The sequence below is a fragment of the Oncorhynchus nerka genome, linkage group LG23, assembly GCF_034236695.1.
Source record: "Oncorhynchus nerka isolate Pitt River linkage group LG23, Oner_Uvic_2.0, whole genome shotgun sequence".
Lineage (NCBI taxonomy): Eukaryota > Metazoa > Chordata > Actinopteri > Salmoniformes > Salmonidae > Oncorhynchus > Oncorhynchus nerka.
The window spans coordinates 41,699,953-41,723,720 of record NC_088418.1 but is presented as its reverse complement, the minus strand read 5'-3'; the positions used below and the strand labels follow the sequence as shown (position 1 = coordinate 41,723,720).

The 23,768-nt window shown below is 39.6% G+C and overlaps 1 protein-coding gene across 1 annotated transcript in view; it reads left to right on the top strand.

Moving 5' to 3' along the window:
- Positions 1-23,768, top strand: part of LOC115106852 (protein phosphatase 1H-like) — a 58,220-nt gene that overhangs the window by 8,557 nt on the left and 25,895 nt on the right. Inside the window, exons 2-6 of the mRNA XM_065008126.1 lie at positions 10,609-10,777; positions 14,296-14,652; positions 19,315-19,427; positions 23,202-23,286; positions 23,569-23,687. Coding sequence (XP_064864198.1) covers positions 10,609-10,777; positions 14,296-14,652; positions 19,315-19,427; positions 23,202-23,286; positions 23,569-23,687 — 843 coding nt within the window. The remainder of the gene's footprint in view (positions 1-10,608; positions 10,778-14,295; positions 14,653-19,314; positions 19,428-23,201; positions 23,287-23,568; positions 23,688-23,768) is intronic.

Below are 23,768 nucleotides of genomic sequence, written 5' to 3'. Positions count from 1 at the left end.
ATCTGACCCCTTTTTTCCCCCCCGATTGTCGCCTCTGATCTTCCCCTCAGTTAAATTACAATCTTGGTGGTAACGTTTGCAGGGGCGTTACACTCTCGGGCGAAATGTCCAGTTTCGTTTACAATTAAAACATTTGATCTTTTTCTTTTGACTCACCCTATCCACTTTTCTCGACTTTTTTCCTTTTTCTACCTCAATTATCCCTCCCTCGGCTTCAGCAGGCTTCACATATATGGGTGGTGATATTGCAGGTAGCTCCTGCAGCCGTATTCTCACAACCACTATTTCATCGACTGGATTACCTCTGTATTCTTGGTATACTCGAGAAGGATATAGTTTGTTACCCTCACCCCCGCCCAATTGGCTAACTTTTTTATCTGCGGGAGCGGAGGGCAGCGCATCTTGGCTCTTTTTGGGTTTCCTCCTATTTTCACCCTCAACTCTCTTTTTTGCTTCTGAAAGCCAAACTCCGGCTGTGTACAACCCCTGTTTATTCTGCTTCTTCACATCGTTTCCACATTCCTTATGTATCTGCTTTATAAGCAACTCTAATTTTTCAACATTTTTCAACATTCATCATTCAACATTCATCATTCAACATTCATCATTCAACATTCATCATTCAACATTCATCATTCAACATTCATCAAATTCATACGGCTTACTCCATTTTGGACAGAATTCTATGTTTCTCTTATCTTTCTGCTCCATCCACCGTTGGTCCCCTGTTAACACCGGGACCTCCTTTGAGGATTTACTTCCCATGTTTGATAAATCCTTGCCTTTACTAGTAGCTATCGTATTTAATCACTTATCTATGCCTTTCCATTTTTTTTACCTTCTATGTGTGTATTACTATGATCTATGAATGTGCTATATACCGTTACCTAGTTACAATCTATGTGTATGTATTTCTATGATTCTCTTCCCTGGAAACTTATCCATAGCGTTGCTATCGACCGGACATTAGATCTCACTTCCACATCTATCAGTTATTACCCAGGGGACACATATCCCTGGTTAAACTCCGGTTTTATTTATCCAATCTCACTTCGCTTTTTTGAGTTTCCCTCCCACTCCTTTGGATATTATTTCTTTCTGTATTGAATAGGTTCAGTTATTCCGTTCGCCTAGGATTACCCTGCCTTCTCACCAAGCCTAATGTATCCTCATTTAGGTCTTTTGAATTAATGCTTATCCTATTTGTACAAAACGACCGTCCTATCTAACAAAACTTACTATATCCCACCCTTAATAACCCTTCGGCTTGACAAAACCAGGATCTATTAATTAAGTTCTATTTTAATTACGGTAGAGCACCTTACCACAGGTAATGTCAGACCTGTCACACTGTCACGTTCTGACCTTTATTTCCTTTGTTTTGTCGTTATTTAGTATGGTTGGGGTGGGCAGTCTGTTTGTTTTTCTATGATTTTGGGATTTCTATGTTTCGGCCTAGTATGGTTTTCAATCAGAGGCAGGTGTCATTAGTTGTCTCTGATTGAGAATCATACTTAGGTAGCCTGGGTTTCACTGTTTGTTTGTGGGTGATTGTCTATGTTAGTTGCTTGTCAGCACAGTTCTTATTATAGCTTCACGGTCGTTATTTGTTTATTGTTTTTGTACAGTTTACTTAGTGTTTTTCGTCATCTAAAGCTGCGCTTTGGTCCGCTTCTTACGACGATCGTGACACACACACAATCCTTGTATATTGGTCATACAAGTAACCCAACACATCTGTTTGGAATAGCGAAGCTACTATTATTCATCAAATCTAAATATTTTTAGAACAACAAATCAAAGATAACTTTCATCATTCCTCCCAAATTCAAGAATAAAGACTATTTACCGTCGTCCTGTAGACTGGGAAAAGCAATGCCGGTTCGATTCCGTCACCTTCTCTGTCGCCCTTAGATCTAATACCGACCTGTTCTTTTAAACCTCAATTCAGAGGCCAGGTCTTTAAATAACGAGTCCAGACCCGTCCGTGCACGGCTCTCCCTTCGGACGACAGAGGCAAGTTTGTGGAATCCGCTCGTAGGACCAATTGTTACTGTAATTTAGTTATTCCAATATGTTTTCATTCATTGAATTCCCTTCATCTATTTTATGAGAATTTGTAAGATTCTTGTTTGCATAAAATAGACGGAAACCAGTCTTATCAATAATAGATAATAGAATTTATTCTCTGAGCGCGCTGCCACGTTACCACAAGCAACAGTTTATATACAATAACATGATGTCATTTTATTGCTTCTAGAATGAATCCCCTCCTCCCGACCTAGAATTAAGTGAGTTTAAAAGTTCATTCCAACTCACTAACACACACACAGAGGACACACAACATAACTGAATTAACTCTTGACCTCTCACCATTATCGATCACCACTTAGCTGACAGTTCTAATTAACTGGGTGCGTGTGTAACCGTATATAAAGTATGCTAATGTTTGGTGTGAATTGTGATAGACGAATCAGAATTAGTTAGATAACATTGATAAATAAGATGTTTTATTTACATAATAATGCTTATGTGAGATATTTGTCATTAGGATGTCTTCTTTTTGGATGATACTGTTGGCAGTTTGCAGTTATCCCTTCTCTGCTAGGGCTCAGTTACTTGGGGCCCAGAGAGGGGAGAGGTCAGGTTAGTCTTATCTGTGGATGTGTCTGTAACTATTCTTAAACCATGTGAAGGGATGGCGTGATTAACGGGGAACCAGTTAGTTGTCTCCACAATGTCTGTGTGCCAGTCACTCCTCTCCGTGAGCTTGTCCAGGAGGGATTGTATTTGAGATGGGGGTATCAAGAATTGACAATTGATATATGCCATTGGATGAGGTAATGTTTTGGTACTATGTTGTACCAAGAACGAGAACTAGAACCTCGTTTTAGGAGAGCAAACTGAACGATAATTTATAGCTAATGCTGTCTGGCTATGGGATACTCCTCTCTCAAGTAAAGTCTTCCTTTGTAATGTTCTTAAGATCTGTTATTCGTCATGTGAGTTGAGATGGGTGTGTCTTGGCTATAAATTATACTAAGAACTGTTTTGTAAGCATTCATTTATAGACACTGAATTGATCTGAGAGTCACAGGGCTATGAAGCTCATATAATTAAATATGGACTTTATGATATAACTCTGACTTGTGTGTGGTTTGCTCTCTCATGATTTGGTAATACAGGAGATTTCCATGACAGAAGGCATTTGGAAAGTGGTGTAAAGTACTACTTAAGTATTTTTGGGGGGTATCGGTACATTACTTTACTATTTATACTTTTGGCAACTTTTACTACATTCCGAAAGAAAATAATGTACTTTTTACTCCATACATTTTCCCTTACACCCAAAAGTACTCGTATACATTTTGACAGGAAAATTGTCAAATTCACACACTTATCAAGAGAACATCCCTGGTCATCCCTACTGCATCTGATCTGGCAGACTCACTAAACACACATGCTTTGTTTGTAAATTATGTCCGAGTGTTGGAGTGTGCCCCTGGCTATCCATCAATAAAAATAACAAAAAACTCTACCGTCTGGTTTTATATAAGGAATTTGAAATGATTTATACTTTTACTCAAGTACGACAATTTAGTACTTTTTCCACGACTGGATGTGGCTGGGGGTTATAGCGTTTCTTTCACATGACCCATCAATTTAGACAAGCGTGTCTGGGTAAGTGTCATCTAATATTTAGAAAATATTTTCATCTGGACACTTTCTGTTTGCCTGGAATGTTTCCTTATTGTAGACTACAACCACTTTTAGTCTTAATCTTTGTTACAGTACTCACTGTTTAGCACATGACCTCACATGTGAATCCTTAAAGAGATGGGTGGAGCTGGCTTAAGAGGGTGTGAACTATGCTGAATGGGTGTTGAAAAAGGAGAGCTCTCTCGAGCTCTCGTAGGTACAAAAACATTAAAATGCCCTTTTCTCAAAAGTGAGTTTACAAGTTTATCAACTTTCAAAGCAGAATAACTTTCCCATTGCTCCTCAAAAATGCAGTGTATGATATACCATTTTGTAGCTCGGAGTCTCTAATTTTATCCAATGCAACAACAACAAAAAACATTTCAAATTTTGCTACATAAGACTGATTTGAGCCGGTCAGTCACATATGCCCTTTTTAGTTATCCTACATTTTTGACTTAATGTACAGGGAGAACACTGTAAGAATTCTGTCCCTGTACATTTCAAAAGTGCTGAACAAATAGTTATATTGACTCCGTCCGTCCTAGCTCGTTCATTAATAATGTCTTAATCAAAATTACAGATTGCCTCTTATTCGCTTGTTGTCCCCTTATGCCGTAGTTTGTACATCTCAATTGTCAGTAGAAACCACAAGTCAGCCATATCAGCTATGTTTTTTTTTTGATAAAGGCAATAAATGAGGCTGAATTAACTATTTCTATGCCGGACAAGGCTCCGCTGATAGCCAGGTGTAGCAGTGGTATAGTGCAATTCATGTATTGTTTAGTGTTGTGTTGTGTAGTGGCTTTGCTGGCATGCATCCCACACATTTTATTTTTTGCCCCACCAAGATTTATATGATGAAATCGCCACTGCTCCTATGCTTGGTCTAATACAGTTACAACTAAAAGACACCAAAAACGAGTTAGTCCAATCAACGTAAGCTAAATATGATGATGGCTGTCCATGGTTGTGTTTCGTGTGTGTGTGTGTGTGTGTGTGTGTGTGTGTGTGTGTGTTCGCGTTTGTGCAAGTAGAAAAAACATGTTGACTCACCCCACATATTGAGAAATGCCAATGCCATCCTCCTTTCTTTCATGTTGATGAAACGGTCTATGACTCTGTCATACAGTACACACTTTTATACTTTTATTTTTTGTTGTCCTAGGCTCCCTGGCTAAAATGCTTGCTCTCTAGCCTAACTTCCTGTCATGTGCAACATTAGTTAGTTAACATTAGTCTTCTACATCGAGCTACATATTGAACTTCCATCCTCTCAGTCCAGGGGCACAAGGTATGAATTTATAGTTGGATCAGAATCGCTGTTATAATCATTGGCCAGTAAGGAGAATTAAGTCATCCCTATTTCCATCCATTTAGGAAAGGGACCATTTTAGCTAGCTAGCCACTGGCTAGCCGACCCTAAGCACACAGCCAAGACAACACATGAGTGGCTTCTCATGTGCAGTGCACAACGCTCCCCATCCAACCTGACAGCGCTTGAGAGGATCTGCAAAGAAGAATGGGAGAAACTCCCCAAATAGAGGTGTGCCAAGTTTGTAGCGTCATACCTAAGAAGACTCATGGCTGTAATCGCTGCCAAAGGTGCTTCAACTAATTACTGAGTAAATGGTCGGAATAGTTATGTAAATGTGATATTCCTTTTTTTAAATAAATTAACAAAAATGTCTAAAACTTTTTTGCTTTGTCATTATGGAGTATTGTGAGAAGAAAAAAACAATTGAATACATTTTAGAATAAGGCTGTAACATAACAGAATGTGGAAAAAGTCAAGGGGTCTGAATACTTAGGCAGACACCATCTAGAAAGCTTACACTAACAAATTGCTGTACATTTCCAACAAAAGAAATGTAGTTAGCTACTGTAATTATATATTACAGTACTGTAAAGAGCAATGCATTATGGGGACTCAATGGCATTCCGCTACTCCTCTGTAACATATTTTGAAGCGTGCTTTGTATGAGGCTATATTTGTTGTATCCATTAGTGTGACTGCTGTACCCCACAGAATACAGTGCAATACCATATTATTTTAATCTAAAATCTTTGATCTGTAAATCTACAGTAACTTCCTGGCTACTGTGCTGCCAGTAATTTACTGTAATTCAGCACTACCCCACAGACTACAGTACCATGCTGTATTTTTGGTATGTGAAAACCTTTTTCTCTAAATCTACTGTGATTTACCTGCTACTGTGTTGCCAGTAATTTGCTGTAACTCAATAGCACCACACAGAATATAGTACCAAACTGTATTTTTTTGAGTGCCAAAAACATTTTGAACATTAGTGGGTGCATGATATTGTTGTTTCTGTCTCATTAATATGTTTTGAGGCGTGTCTTGTGAGGGGCTATATTTGTTGCGCTGTTAGTGAGAGTGTTGTACCAATGTAACGGAAATGTGGTAGTAGTTCTCTAACAATGTAATGTGTATAAGGAACATATCAGAGTGGCAGCGAGTCTCAAACCGTAAATGGTTGAGTGTTTAGTCCCTGCCACTTTAGAAGCCTTTGTTAAGACCTTTACAAGTGCAAGTGATATAAAGCACCACATATTATTGGTATGCTGTAATATATGATTACATATTCACTGTTAGCAATTGCTGTAATTTTATTACATTACTATTTTAAAAAGTACTGTATTATTTACTGCAGCATTCTGTAAATTACGGTGCACAGTGGACACATTTTGTGGGAGGGTAAAGAGTTGCTGGCTCATTAACCGATTTCGAGGCATGCCTTGTAAGTGGCGCTATTTGTTGCAACCATTAGTAAGAATCATGTACCAATTTTAATTATATATAGTAGCAGTGCCCTAACACTTTTGTATGGTTATAGGGGACAGATCGAAATGTCAGCAAGGTTTAAACCTTAAGGTTGAGTGGTTTGCTCTGTAATCACTGCCTGTTTGGGAGCCTTTGTTTAGGCCTCTATAACTGCAAGTGATAGTAAAACCAAATATTCTATAATATACAAATGCCTAATAGCCAACCTGCTTGCACCAATCCCATGTAATTACAGTCAACTACTGTTAAATACTAATATTAAGTTTACAGTAGCATTTAATTTCTACAAGTATAGTAGGATAATTTTACACTATTGTGATGTCCTTTTAATCAACCTTAGTTTAATGCACTGATTGTAAATTGATTTGGACAAGAGCGTCTGCTAAATTATGTAATGGGAGGAGGGCTGATAATCGGCAGTAATGAGTAATCTGACAATTTGACTGTCTGATCTGGAAGAAACTGTGGGGTTCATCCAGACTACTCCATACCATTGTTTTTCTCCTTGTGGCCTTGTGGCTGTTTTCTCAATCATAACCTCACACAATCCTTGGAGAACAGCCACTAGAGTAATCACATTGTGGCCTAGCATCCCTGAGACTCATTGAGCTATCAGTGAAGAGGAGAGAAGTGTTTGACTGACAGAGGTGACACTATCTCTCTCGCTCTGTCTGACCCTTGGGTGATTTTCACACACACAAAGACACACACACACACTCACACACAAGGTTTCAGAAACAAGGTTTCTGCTCTGAGCAGTAGATATTGAGTATGGGTGATGCTGCTACATTTGCAGAGCAGACACCCACAGACTGGTGCTACAGTGAGGTTCAAAAGTATTTGAACAGTGACAGTTTTTTGTTGTTGTTTTGGCTTTCTACCCCAGCACTTTGGATTTGAAATTATACAATGACTATAACTATAAGTGCAGACTGTCGGCTTTAATTTGAGGTATTTCCATCCATATTCCCCCATTTTAGGGAACCAAAAGTATTTGGTCAAATTCACGTATATATATATATATATATATACAGTATATCACAAAAGTGAGTACACCCTTCAAATTTTTGTAAATATTTGAGTATATCTTTTCATGGGACAACACTGAAGAAATGACACTTTGCTACAATGTAAAGTAGTGAGTGTACAGCTTGTATAACAGTGTAAATTTGCTGTCCCCTCAAAATAACTCAACACACAGAGTTATGCTAATTAGTGTCAGTTGATGATTATGCTCCCGGATCCGGGATTGGTAGTTACAAGAGTTAATTAATGTCTAAACCGCTGGCAACAAAAGTGAGTACACCCCTAACTGTTCGAAGAAGTATGGATCATCCTGATTTTGACCATATAGATTAATGAGCCAAATCTCTTTTTCATCGACTTTCATATTCAAAAAGATCATTCCTAACTAATTTGCACATTCAGATCAAAATGTATGTTAATTAATATCACACCTTTTGAGTTCCTTTGTCCATGACAGAAAATTATTTCACCACCCCATTCCTTTTTCCACACAACTTCATCTAAGGATGTAGAGTGAGTGTCCTGTAAACAGTATATGTTATATTCCTTTTCTTTTAGCCACGTAAAGACTGATCATCTTTTTTTATCATCTGATAAACCATTACAATTATAAGTAGCTATACTTATTTCACCCCTTATCATAACTAGATACTATTCTCAGGCTAAATTGACCATAATTAGTGCTTGTAAAGTTACTGCCATCAGAGGTATTATGTCAACTAGAGCTTTCAAATGTCTGATATTTAGAATTCAAGAAATAGGTTCTAGCAATATATGTTTTATTCTCTTGCCTGTTTGCCTGTGAGCCAATGCCACAGATGTTAGAAAAGTGAGACAAAATATTGTGTGTAGTAAATCTGAGTAAGTTGAAGTGAATGATATTGGATGTGATTTAGTGAGAGTGTGTACAATGTCTGTATAAGAGTAAGACTATAATGCGTGCTGTCCAAATAAATAATAACCCCGCCATTTGCATGGTTGAGTGTCTATGTGTGTAACATGTAGTGCGTATAGCCTTAATATTCATGATGATAATTGTAATCGATATTGTATCACCATCATAGTTGAAATGAAATGTGCTAAGGTAAAAGGATGAAAACTCATGAAAAAACTCTTAGATGGTATCTCCTTATAGGGGAAGGATGAGTCAGAGCTGTGCGTTTGCCCGCTCATGTTTATCATCTGTCGCCTGTACGGCTGTAACTTCTGGATGCTTTTACAAGACCAGTTTATGTTTTTTCCTGCTACACTCTTAGAAACAAAGGTTTAGATTTGTTCTTAAAGGGGTACAAACACTAGTCACTGTAGTGGTACCATGTAAGATACACCTTTGTACCTTTAGTTATAGGTACATACTACTTAAGATTTGACCTTTCTTACATATAGGCCACAGGTACAGAAGAATGCCTTTATAATAGGTACATTTAGCCTTTGTAGGTTACCACCACAGTGAAAGAGCCATTTATTTATTGTAAATGGCAAAAATGTACCTGTGACCACTCTACCATAGACCACTTAAACTGGTACAACACTTCCACTAATGGTTGGCTAAAAATAACTGACTGAAAGCTACGCCTCCAAAATAATTTCCCAGTGTGCCTTTTTAAGTGAATTGTTAATTACCACTCATGACTGTTTTTTGTGAAGGTTCTTAATTCGTTCATTTTCAGTCCTGTGGCCTTCACCAAGTGAGTTCCTAGGCAAACATCATTCAGATGTAACTCTTTATGACAAATTACATAGCGCATAAGACCTTATTTTGAGGCCTAGATTTACCCTAATTCAGTGGCCTGAAACTCATGGTTTACGGGTCATATCAGGCTTGTAAGTAGTTACCCTACCTGCAAGTCACATTATTCTGCTTACAAAGTTATGTGTAATTCCTATTGGACTCCAGCCAGAGTTAGGCTATCCAACAGTTGGAATTTGTATGTCTGCCAGCGTTAGAAATATACAGGATAGTACCTAAGCCATTTAAACTGGAACTATTTCAGTAACTGGTGCAAAATATCCACCTAACTGATTGGATTAGTTTAGAAAAATATATGTTATTTATCTTTGTGTAGCATAAGATTAATCAATCAATCAATGTATATGCAAAAGCACAGATATTCAACAACAACAAAGATCTACCTTATATAGAGCATGCTGGGAAATACATATTTGCCTTTTAAGATACCGCCACAGTGACAAAGCCGTTAGTTCCTTTTAAGTGGAATAAAGTCCTCATTGTACTTTATGATGGGTATTGAGGGTTCACAAAATATGTTTGTACCCTGGGAAACAGAAATGTACCTTCACCTTGGAGTGTGATTGTTCCATTTTTGTATTAAAAATATTGGTCACAGAAATTAACCATTTATACTAGATTATCCATACAAGTACCCAACAAGGTACCAAACAGAACCATGTGAGATCATTGTGTGCCTCTGAAGATACATGATGTGTATTTTGATCTTTTTGTACCACAGGGCCCAGTCTTTTAAAATGTTATCTAATCAAATTTTGGCACTTGGATAGGATTAAATGCATAGAAATACAATTAATAGAATGGGCGTATCATTGACTATAATTGGGACTCCCATTCTATTCATTCTATTTCTATGCATTTAATCCTATCCGATTCCTGAAATCCAAATCAGAAAACTTAATTATTTGGAAAACTGGGCCCAGGGAACTATTTGTAGCCTAACCGTAGGGTGAATTTTGTTTTAGTTGCGTTTTTGAAAATTGATGTTTAAAGGTTTAAAAATTGCATGTTTATGAAAACCCTTTTTTCAATAAATTATTCAAATATTCAATTATTCAAGCTTTTAAATTATATCAAAGTCAATCTGTCTAGGTAGGGTGGGGTATGCAAAATGGTTCAACTTTGAACACCTCTATATTCTTAATGTTTTGGCATTCAGTTCAAAAATGTAACTTTCTGACCATTTCTTCGCATGCAAGTTTTGTTCAAATCAAATGGGATGAGGTCAAAAAGTGATTATAATCAAATAGAATGACCCCTTACCCTTATTTCTAAGAGTGTAAGTAGCTAATCCTGTGTGTTTGGTATGTGCTCCCCTCTCCTCCAGGGTGATCAACGCAGGTAAGAGTTCCCTGAATGAGGACCAGGCGTGTTGTGAGGTGGTGGTGGTGAGAAAGAGAACAGGAGACTCCACCACCCCCATTAAGACCCCCACCGCCAAGAGAAGATCCTCGCTGCCCAACGGAGAAGGCCTGGGGTTGAAGGAGAACAGCGCTGTGAGAGACAGAGGCAAACACACACAGGCACACACACATGGGTGCCCATACATGTACAGTGCATTCGGAAAGTATTCAGACCCCATGACTTTTTCCACATGTTGTTACGTAACAGCCTTATTCTAAAATTGAATAAATAAAAAATGTCCCTCATCAATCGACACACAATACACCATAATGACAAAACAAAAACAGGTTTTTAGAAATTTTGCAAATGTAAAAAAAAAAAAAAACAGATACCTTATTTGCATAAGTATTCAGGGCCTTTGCTATGAGACTCAAACCTGAGCTCTGGCGCCTACTGTTTCCATTGATCATTCTTAAGATGTTTCTACAACTTGATTGGAGTCCACCTGTGGTAAATTCAATTGATTGGACATGATTTGGAAAGGCACACACCTGTCTATATAAGGTCCCACAGTTGACAGTGCATGTCAAAGCAGTAACCAAGACATGAGGTCAAAGGAATTGTCCCTAGAGCTCCAAGACAGGATTGTGTTGAGGAACAGATCTGGGGAAGGAGGTCAAAGGAATTGTCCCTAGAGCTCCAAGACAGGATTGTGTTGAGGAACAGATCTGGGGAAGGGTACCAAAACATTTCTGCAGGTCCAAAAGAAGGTCTCAAAGAACACAGTATCTTCCATCATTCGTAAATGAAAGACGTTTGGAACGACCAAGACTCTTTGTAGAGCTGGCCGCCAGGCCGAAAAGAGCAATCGGGGGAGAAGGGCCTTGGTCAGGGAGGTGATCATGAACCCGGTGGTCACTCTGACAGAGCTCCAGAGTTCCTCTGTGGAGATGGGAGAACCTTCCAGAAGGACAACAATCTCTGCAGCACTCCACCAATCAGGCCTTTATGGTAGAGTGGTCAGACAGAAGCAACTCATCAGTAAAAGGCACATGACAGCCTGCTTGGAGTTTGCCAAAAGGCACCTAAATACTCTCATCACCATGAGAAACAAGATTCTCTGGTCTGATGAAACCAAGATTGAACTCTTTGGCCTGAATGCCAAGCGCCACGTCTTCACCAACCCTACTGTGAAGCATGGTGGCTGCAGCATTATGCTTAGGGGATGGTTTTCAGCGACAAGAACTCTGAGACTAGTCAGAATCGAGGGAAAGATGAGCATAGCACAGCGAGATCCTTGATGAAAACTTGCTCCAGAGTGCTCAGAACCTCAGACTGGGGCAAAGGTTCACCTTCCAACAGGACAAAGACCCTAAGCACAAAGCCAAGGCAATGTAGGAGTGGCTTCGGGACAAGTCTCTTAATGTCCTTGAGTGGCCCAGCCAGAGCCCGGACTTGAACCACGATCAAACATCTCTGGAAAGACCTGAAAATAGCTGTGCTGTGACGCTCCCCATCCAAGCTGACAGAGCTTGAGAGGATTTGCAGATAAGAATTTGAGAAACTCCCCAAATACAGGTGTGCCAAGTTTGTAGCGTCATATCCAAGAAGACTCGAGATTGTTGAAGCATCTTTGGCAGCGATTACAAAGTACTGAAGTACTGCGTAAAGGGTCTGAATACTTATTTAAATGTGACATTTCTAAAAAATATTTTTTTGCTTTGTCATTATGGGGCATTGTGTGTAGAATGAGAGGGTTGGAACAATTTAGTACATTTTAAAATGAGGCTGTAACGTAACAAAATTTTGAAAAAGTCAAGTGGTCTGAATACTTTCCGAATGCAGTGTGCAGTGTACACACACACACACACACACACACACACACACACACACTCTGTTACGTCCGTTGTTAGAAGGAGACCAAGGTGCAGCGTGGTAGGCATACATTCTCTCTTTATTTGAAAACGTAACACCGGGAAAAAACAATGAACACAAACCGAACGTAAAGCTAGTTGTGCATAAAGCAACAAACAAAGACAAGATCCCACAAAACTCAAAAGGAAACTGACAACTAATATCTTGGGAATCAAACACACCAACATAGAAACAGAAAACCTAGAATGCCCACCCTAATCACACCCTGACCTAACCAAATAGAGAAATAAAAAGGCTCTCTAAGGTCAGGGCGTGACACTTTCTCTCTCTCTCTCTTCCACACATTCTCTCTATCTATGCGTAAGTACATAGACACAGTTGTCTCTTTCCCTTAATCCATGATACTGTTGAGATTTAACCAATAGGCCATGCACATCCACTGGCCTTTCTTTTTCTCAGAATCGTATACCTTGTCTAGAGACGATGTCAGTGGTCTCTGGTCTACTGCTTCCTGTGTTGCCTATTGCCCTGAGCAGGCCGGGGGTGACTGTCACTCAGCCAGTGCCAGGAGGCACATCACAGCGCTGCTCAGTGATTGGTTTGACCTCTGTAGCGTACACATGTGATTGGTCAGAGTGAGTCATGATGCGTTACTCCAGTATTGCTGTCTTATAGAGCGAGCTCGTTACATGACTCCTACGAAATGACAAAACAAACCGAAATGTCTTAACACCAACATTTCAGCTTTGTTTTTCATTGCTCTTATCCACTCATGCAATACATTCCCTTCATCTTTTCTGCCATAGTTTCAATGCTTTTGTATTTGAAGGAGCAGGGTACACATGTAACCTCCAGTTGTTTGATGCCATAATTGTCTCTACTCTGATATAATTGCCTCACCTTTTTTCGCAGCTGTTGAATGGGGCTTGTTGCAAACCCACAGTGCGCGCACACACACACACACACACACACACACACACACACACACACACACACACACAGAGCGAGAGAGCAGAACTCAATAACCCTTATGTACTGAATGTTCAACAGGGGTAATTTGTCATTCAAGCAACTCTTTCTCTCCCATTTGATTACTTAGTTCTCTGAGAAGCTGTGCTGATATATCTAATAATAGCAGGCAAGTCCATTGAAACACTAGTGTGGGTGAATGAGTGGGGATGGTTTATTATGTAGAATTGAATGTGTATACACTGATCCTCTTATAGAGCCCTTCTAGGGCCAAACATACAGGTTTGGCTCTTGGCCAGAAACACATGGGCCTGGTACAACATTGACTGGCACGATAGATTTTGTACATACTGTATTAAAGCAACAGTTGGCCAGTTATAACTACGGTAGTTTGATTCCCGAATGAAGGATGAACTGTGATTAAACACCATGAAAATAATCAGTTTAAATTAGATTAAGCACATTAATCTGATATGCTCCCGCCGGCCACCTCCAGGAAAATATTTGATGAAATGAAACACACAATAGCCTCCTGAGTGGCGCAGTGGTCTAAGACACTGTCTAAAGCGCTGCATCGCATCACTACATACACCCTGGTTTGAATCCAGGTTGTATCATAACCGTCTGTGATTGGGAGTCCCATAGGGTGGCGCACAATTGGCCCAGCATCGTCCGGGTTTGGCCAGTGTAGGCCATCACTGTAATTGACTTGCCTAGTTAAATAAAGGTTACATTTTTTATTTATTTTTCTGATAGCAAATCAATGCTATTGAAAAACAGACTACAAAGTATCCATTCTATTCTATTCACACACTCACCCCTACAGGACTCAGAGAGTCTGGTATTCTACTACTGGGCATTGTTCGATGGCCACGCCGGCTCCGGGGCTGCAGTAGCAGCCTCCAAGCTCCTCCAACACCACATCGTCGAGCATCTCCAGTCTGTCCTCGAGGTCCTAAGGAACCATGCCGTTTTACCGCCCACCATCTTCGGTGAGGAGTCTAACCACCACATGACCCCAGGGATCCACCGGGCCACCCTGACTCGGGCCGCGTCACTCCGTGGAGCCGCTGGCGCCCCCAGCTCCCCCTGCACCCCTCCACCACAGAGGTTCTTCACAGAGAAGAAGATCCAGCACGATAGCCTGGTGATGGGAGCCATGGAGAACGCCTTCAAGGAAATGGTGAGTACCTGCCATGGCTGTTGTTGTGTGCATCTCAATGAGACGCTATTGTTTGAGGGAGAATATCAGAGTTGCGGAGATGTTGCCTCTGTCCTGGTTAGATGTGCCTTGTAGGTATTTTTCCTCACAGACCTCTCCCTTCTACCTCAGCCCCGACCCGTCATCCCACCACCACCTTCACCCATTTCTTTACCTAACGTTGAATTGATTACGTGATTGAATTAAATCTTGCAACAATTAAACCATTAATAACCTGGGGCACCACAGAAGCATTCATTTATATAGAGCAGTTATCTCCTGAATCCACTCTCTTAAAGTTCTGAAGATCTTTTGTATCAATAGCAGTCAATTATTAATCGTCACCTCGATCGGTCTCATTCTGATTCATTCTTGGTTATCTGCATGAACCCTAGTTGAATCAGAAATACACAAATTGGTATAACAATCAGAATAAATAAATAATTATACCAATTTGTGGATAGATCATACATCGATTACTAATCATGTCATGAAAAGCCCCTAGTGGGCTAACCCGATATGACGGCTGGTTACACAAAGGAAGGGGGTTGGGTTTGAATGAAAGAGCGGGAAGACTGAGGGACAAAGGGATTGGGTCTCTATCGGACCTCGAGACGCTATGCTACCGTAAATACAGAATATTATGCATTCTAATAACCGCCCTTTCAGGAAAGGAAAATGCAAGATATATATTTACTCTGAGCTGCACTTCGATAGATGGGTCGAAGATTGAAGACTGGTTTTCCCAGCAGAGATCACCATTGTCCTTTTGAAGAATCTTTCTGGTCGTAGTGTTGTAGAGCAGATACGTTAAAGAACCCTGTTGTTCTTAGGAGATTGTCTGTCCTTTCCTAGGCCACGTACGTTTACAGCTGCAGCTGATAACTCAATGTCTAGGAGGTATAACTTCTTCTTTAGTGAATAATAGTTCAAAGTTCATACCAAGTTGCCATAATCCGCTCGCGCTGTATTCTGGCTGGTCTATTCGAAATGCACCATTCCCGCGTGGTGATCGTCACCTCCACGTTGAAATTCGCCCTTTTAAATGTTAGGACGGCAGTCCTAACATTTGTGGAACTAAATGTTAATTTTGTTAGGGTGTAGTTAAAATTAGCCCTTTTAATTGTACGGACACCAGTTCTCACGTCATCGGGAACTGAGGTTTACATCCGTCAACGGGCTTTTGTATTGGGGGAGAGAAGGGCGTGTTTCATAATTCTCAACCAATGTCTGTTCACTTGGGTGTGGCCACTGACTGGGCCTACGTTTTACTATGAAACAATCTTGTTGAGGAGGCTAAAATTACATTTCATCATTTCACAAATAGTTTCATATTTAAACATTTAAATTGCACAACAATTCCATGTGAATCTGATGCACAACAATTCCATGTGAATCTACACCAGAATGTGTAGACTTTCCAAGATACAATTTATGTCGTCCAATCATCAGCTATAATGTCCCAGACACCAACTGATCTGACATCATATTCTTTAAGTACCAACGGACACTTTCAACTGGTTGAGAAAGGGAAATATTGTTCCATTCCCCAGCCTTTTGATGCTACCGTACTTTCTCTGTGGTAACACAAAGCTTTCCAAGAGTCCATTCTCTAAAGTGGCAAGAAAAGGGGGAAATGTATTTATGGGGGGTCATAAACCCCACCCAGCAGGGCAATTTCATGACACAACACAAATGATTAAGTGCATTTTATGCAACACATTCATATAAAATCCCAAGTGGCAGATGATTACAGTCAGAGATGGGCAGTATTTGTGTTGCATGTATTTGAGATATGTACTTCAATTACTTCTAAGTATTTTGTCATTTGTAATACACTTGGCTGAACTACACCCCAATGTATTTTGTTACAACATAATTTTCTATAGCATTTTTTAAATAATGGTTCACAATTTTGTGCCCCCCTTTCAACCTGCATTGGTATCAGAGGTATAATGCACTATGGCGTGATAAGAAAGCCTACTGAGTTAACTAAATATAAATGTATATGTAAAAATGAACAATTGCAACGGCATGCTGAGAATTATTCTAGTGAGCTCCGCCTGAAACGTGGCCAATAGAAGTATGTTTATTTTCACATTTACATTTTGTTCATTTAGCACACTCTTTTATCCAGAGTATATTCAACTAAGGTAGATAAACAACAATATATCACAGTCCTAGCAAGTAAGATGTTTCTGTAACCGTTATGGACTAAACAAACAACTGGAGCTGAACTGTTTCCTCTAGTATACATAGTTTTTCCTATACTGACCACTTTTGTGTAATTCCTTGCTCTGCTGAGTTTCTGATTATCGCCATGGATTCTGTGTGTTTTTATACAATTTATTTTATGCACCAGTGCATAGTCTGTCTTTTCCGCACGCAACTCTGATACCCATATCCTTTGTATACATTCCTGTGTGCTATTTTTCATGTTGCCTTCATTTTTTAAATGTTTTTCATGACGTGATAATGTTGTAGATTTGTTTTGTATATAGTTATTTACCTGTCATGTGACATTTACCTGTCCCCACCCCTATTTCTAGACACACGTCAGCTTCCGTCCACAACGCTGCCTCATTTTTTTATTAAATAGATTTTAAAATACAAGCATTTTGAAGTTTATTTTGAGACATTGATCTTAATGGTATTTTGTCATTGTATTCTGTAATTTTTACCCAGCCCTGATTACAGTCAGTTACCAACAGCTGTTTTTTAGGCAGCTAGGCAGCTTCCTCATAGTAAAGCTAGGCTTTACTCATAGTATTTTTTATATTCAGACTTAACGCTCCTCATCTCTCAGAAATGGTATACTGTATATGGCCTCTAGATGGCAATATAAATTAATATAGGATGCTCTCAAGTCTCCCACCCTGAGCTTCTTCCCATGTAAATGTAATCTGCCTTACTCAAGCTTATCCCATCTCATATTTCCCTAGCATTTAGTAAGGCTAAGGCCAGTGAAACTGCCTGCATTTTGAAGAGCCTGAGGCTCAATCACACAGGAGCAAGATACTGTAACCTTTAAAGAGCATTACCTGCTGCAGGGCTCAGTTAAACTATCCATCAGGGCAGAAAGGATGTATAGTACAGTAGTATGGGAGATGAATATATGAACATATCCTTTCTCTAGACTGAGTACACTGGTAGGCTTACTCCGGCTGAAGAAGTTTTAGGTTGTAGTTATTATAGAAATTATAGGACTATTTCCCTCTATACCATTTGTATTTCATTAACCTTTGACTATTAGATGTTCTTATAGGCACTTTAGTATTGCCAGTGTAACAATATAGCTTCCGTCCCTCTCCTCGCTCCTCCCTGGGCTCGAACCAGCAACACAATGACAACAGCCACCATCGAAGCAGCATTACCCCTGCAGAGCAAGGGGAACAACTACTAGAAGGCTCAGAGCGAGTGACGTTTGAAACACTATTAGCGCACGCTAACTAGCTAGCCATTTCACTTCGGTTACACCAGCCTCATCTCGGGAGTTGATAGGCTTGAAGTCAGAAAGAGCTCAATGCTCGACACACAACGAAGAGCTGCTGGCAAAACGCACAAAAGTGCTGTTTGAATTCATGTTTACGTGCCTGCTTCTGCCTACCACCGCTCAGTCAGATACTTGTATGCTCAGTCAGATTATATGCAACGCAGGACACGCTAGATAATATCTAGTAATATCATCAACCATGTGTACTAGTTAACTAGTGATTATGATTGATTGTTTTTTATAAGATAAGTTTAATGCTAGCTAGCAACTTACCTTGGCTTACGGCATTTGCGTAACAGGCAGTCTCCTTGTGGAGTGCAACGAGAGAGAGGCAGGTCGTTATTGTGTTGGACTAGTTAACTGTAAGGTTGCAAGATTGGATCCCCCGAGCTGACAAGGTGAAACTCTGTCGTTCTGCCCCTGAACGAGGCAGTTAACCCACCGTTCCTAGGCCGTCATTGAAAATAAGAATGTGTTCTTAACTGACTTGCCTAGTTAAATAAAGGTATACAAAATAATTAAAATTAAAATCTGCATATCGGTGCCCAAAAATACAGATTTTCGATTGTTATGAAATCGGCCCTGATTAATCGGCCATTCCCGATTAATCGGTCAACCTCTACTTCCAACCCCCACAGAGTTTGAAAGGATCTATTTATTGTTGCATATCTTTACTCGCATTTCCCAGCAAAAAATGTATGTACTCTTTGAACTCCGGTCTGGTGGGGGTGGAAGGGCATTATCATGGCACTGCCCTCAGCTGCCCCCGTCTGTGCTGTTCAGAGTCATCAGATGGCCGATCAGCATCCAAGCAGAATGCGTAGGAGAGAAACCCCCCCCTAGCTCCTCTCTCCCGCACAGACACCTTCTGCACAGACGGCACACACAGCAAACACAAACACCTTTCACAGTTCAGTGCATCTGCTTAGCCCCAGATCAATGTTTCTTGCCTTTTAGTTGATTCTCTTCCTTAGAAACCTCTGAATGAAGTCTTATTGCTTTAACTAGGTGTTAATTGCATGTTATATTTGTATTATGTCACCTATTAGTTTCAGAGATTTTGGGGGGGGGCAAATTAAAAACCAACATGTTTTCCTCTGTATTCACATCTAATTTCAGGTTGACTAATGTGTGTGTGCGTGTGTTTTCAGGATGCCCAGATAGAGAGGGAGAAGCAGATGTATAACATCACTGGAGGATGCACAGCACTGTGTGTTGTTTATCTGCTTGGAAAGCTATATGTGGGAAACGCAGGAGACAGCAGGTTAGTGTGTGTGTGTTGTATCTATCCTGATTTGATCCTGAACTGCTTTGTCCCAAAAATACACAAACCTACTCTTAACATATTGGTGGTACGCTAGGCTAATCTAATATGTCAGTGTTTCTCCTATATTCATTTTTTTCATTTTGTTAATATTTCTTCCAAGAGGCTCTTTTTAAAGGGATAAGTGTGAGATTTTGGCAATTAAGGTCAATGTACTCGCCCCCATGGAAATCTAATTAGCATAATACAAAAATCCACATAAAAATCCCTCAATTTAAGATGGAGATATTGGATGAATCTCAATCCATGGATCTGTGACAGCGCTAGAGCAGTGTTTGTCAGACCATGAGACATCCCAAAAATCTGTCTTCTTACAAAATCGTCTGTTGTGTCCGAACGGTTTTGACTACAAACTATTATGACCCCTCTATGTAAAGGTGAGAATCTCACCCCCACAAGCGTCTTGGGTCCAAAACAGTTTGGGCTACACGCTAATGCCCACAGGCACCACAAGACTCGTCTGAAGGTCCTCACTACCTGTTAAAAAAAATCTATGAAAGTATATATGGAGACAGTTTAGTGCCAAAATAAGGGGTTAGATACATGTCAAAAAAAAAATATATATATATATATATATATATATATATATATATGTATATATATATATATAATCTTATATCTCAGATATAGGACAGACACTTCAGAACAAACGTCCTCTAGTTTTTTTGGGGGGGGACTGTTTGTTGTTCCATGTATGGAATCTGTTATGCAATGCATTTGTATGGGCTAATAGCAGTAAGGCCCCCCCAAAAAAATGTATCAACTAATTTTTGATATCTTTTTTTTATACTTCAAGCAGTCTTAAAAATCAAATAGCAAAAGAATCCTTGGTATGACCTTCCATGTAGCTTAGTAGAACCCCCCCACCCCATTTTAGATCGGCCTTAGACTTTAATGGGTTAGTACAATATTTTGTTTCTACTTACCCAGAGTCAGATTAATTCATGGATACCATTTTCATGTCTCTGCATGCAGTTTGAAGGAAGTTAGCTGTTTCTGTAGACTTCTGTAGACTAGCATTTTCCAATGCTATGTAGCATTGGCTCGCAAAACTACCTTCAACTTCCTTCAAACTGCACACAGAGACATAAAAATGATATCCATGAGTTAATCTGACTCCGGGTAAGTAGAAACAAAATATTGTGCTATCCCTTTAAAATATAGGAAAAAATGTAGGGGAAACACTGACATCTTAGACTAGCCTAGCGTACCGCCAGTATGTTATGAGTAGGTTTGTGTATTTTTGGGACAAGCCAGTTCAGGGTCAAGCTCTCGATTTAGTGCAAGATTTTGTCAATTATCTCTGTAAGTTCATAGTGACAGGTTACAACATACTGTACCAGTCAAAAGTTTAGACCACCTACTCATTCTAGAGTTTTTATTTATTTTTTACTATTTTCTTCATTGTAGAATAATATTGAAGGCATCAAAACTATGAAATAACACATGGAATCATGTAGTAACCAAAAAAGTGTTAAACAAATCAAAATATATTTTATATTGGAGATTCTTCAAAGTAGCCACCCTTTGCCTTGATGAAAGCTTTGCACACTCTTAGCATTCTCTCAACAAGCTTCACCTGGAATGCTTTTCCAACAGTCTTGAAGGAGTTTCCACATATGCTGAGCACTTGTTGGCTGTTTTTCCTTCACTCTGCAGTCCAACTCATCTCAAACCATCTCAATTGGGTTGAGGTCGGGTGATTATGGAGACCAGGTCATCTGATGCAGCACTCCATCACTCTCCTTCTTGGTCAAATAGCCCTTACACAGCCTGGAGGTGTGTTGAGTCATTGTCCTTTTGAAAAACGAATTATAGTCCCACTGTGCGCAAACCAGATGGAATGGCGTATCACTGCAGAATGCTGTAGTAGCAGTGCTGGTTAAGTGTGCTTTGAATTCTATATAAATCACAGATAGTGTCATCAGCAAAGCACCATCACACATCCTCCTCCATGCTTCACGGTGGAAACCGCACATGCGGAGACCTTCTCTGGATCTCACAAAGAAACGTTGGTTGGAACCAAAAATCTCAAATTTGGACTCATCAGACCAAATTACAGATTTCCACCAGTCTAATGTCCATTGCTCGTGTTTCTTGGCCCAAGCAAATCTCTTCTTATTATTGGTGTCCTTTAGTAGTGGTTTCTTTGCAGCAATTCAAACATGAAGACCTGATTCACTCAGTCTCCTCTGGACAGTTGATGTTGAGATGTGTCTGCTACTTGAACTCTGTAAAGCATTTTCTTTGGGCTGCAATCTGAGGTGCAGTTAACACTCCTTTCCTGTGGCGGTCCTCATGAGAGCCAGTTTCATCATAGTGCTTGATGGTTTTTGCTGCACTTGAAGAAACTTTCAAAGTTCTTGAAATTTTCCAGAATTGACTGACCTTCATGTCTTAAAGTAACCTGCTTATTTGAGCTGTTCTTGCCATAATATGGACTTGGTATTTTACCAAATAGGGCTATCTTCTGTATACCATCCCTACCTTGTCACAACACAATTGATTGGCTCAAACGCATTAAGAAGGAAAGTAATTCCACAAATTAACTTTTAACATGCCACACCTGTTAATTGAAATGTATTCCAGGTGACTAGCTCATGAAGCTGGTTGAGAGAATGACAAGACTTAGTGCAAAGCTGTCATCAAGGCAAAGGGTGGCTACTTTGAAGAATCTCAAATATAATATATATTTTGATTTGTTTAACACTTTTTTGGTTACTACATGATTCCATATGTGTTATTTCATAGTTTTGATGTCTTCACTATTATTCCACAATTTAGAAAATAGTATAAAATAAAGGAAAACCCTTGAATGAGTAGGTGTGTCCAAACTTTTGACTAGTACTGTATATGTTTAGCAAACAGAGCGAACAGTGGCGCGAATGAGTGCCCTACAGTGCAGAGGCATTCATCAGTTTTATTTCAGGTGGTCCTACATAATTACATTTTCATGCATTTTGGCTACATTTGCCATCCCCTGCTGAAAGAAAATCTGTGTGTACATTATTAATTGTACCCTTAAGTGCTGAAGGCACCATAATATATTGTGTTGTAAATGAAAGAGTATGTGTGGAGAAGCCTGGCAGTTACAGGATGTCTAAATACCTCGGGTCCACTGACACTGTACTGTACTCACCCAGGAGTGAACATAATATTATGCTCAGTGAAACCAGTCAAATCCAGGTATATACTGTACTATATACCATATACTGCCTACATGCACACTGTAAAGGGGTTACCATGAATTTGACAGCAATTTACAGGCAGCTCAGTGGCAAGTAAAATTAAGTATTTAATAGTACAGTACACCTACTGTAATATAAATATGGTAGCAAAGCAAGTACTGGGTAATGACACAGTTCAATACCATAAAATTGACTTTATTATACTGTAAAAAAGTCAATGCTTCCTTAAGAGAAGAGGGGTTTGTATTTGTGTATTTTACTATAATTACAAGGGTTTGGTTCAAGCAGGTTGGCTGCTAGGGAAACTGACTTGCCTAGTTAAATAAACGTTAAATAAAATCATCTAAAAAATGAAAGGAAATGTGCACAATCCGTATTTTCTTTTGATGTTTATTTTCTGGCAGAATGTACCTCAATTGGGGATTTGCACCATTCTGCTTGATTTTTTATATTTTTTATTGTTTGGACCTTTAATATCTTTATTTTGTGTGTGTGTGTGCTCGTGCGTTTGTGCGTGTATCCCCAGGGCGATCATTATAAGGGACGGGAAGGTCATACCCATGTCCACAGAGTTCACTCCAGAGTCAGAGAGACAACGGCTACAGTTCCTGGTGAGAAGAGAACCGTGGCTCACCTTTTTTCATGGACACCAGTCATTTACATTTTTAATATATAGCTAGCTATGATTATAAGTCAGGATACCTTGGACTCTGCATGAAAGGTTACAGTGTGTGATTCTATACAATATCATGAGACTCCCTTGTTGATTTGTCTTTTGAGCTTCAAGGATATTTTAGAAATGTCTGACAGATTGCATTGGCCGTCAGGGCATAGATGGCCCTGTCTGAACATAGCCTACCTAATGTAATGTAACCTTTTCTGTCTGTGTGCAGGGCTTCATGCAGCCTCACCTATTGGGAGGAGAGTTCACCCATCTGGAGTTCCCTAGGAGAGTACAGAGGAAGGAGGTGGGCAAGAGGATGCTCTACAGAGACTTCACAATGAATGGATGGTCAGTACACTTCATCTACCAGATTGAATCCTCCCAATTTGTTACAAAACACATGTAAACTCAACAATACAGCCTTCTAAA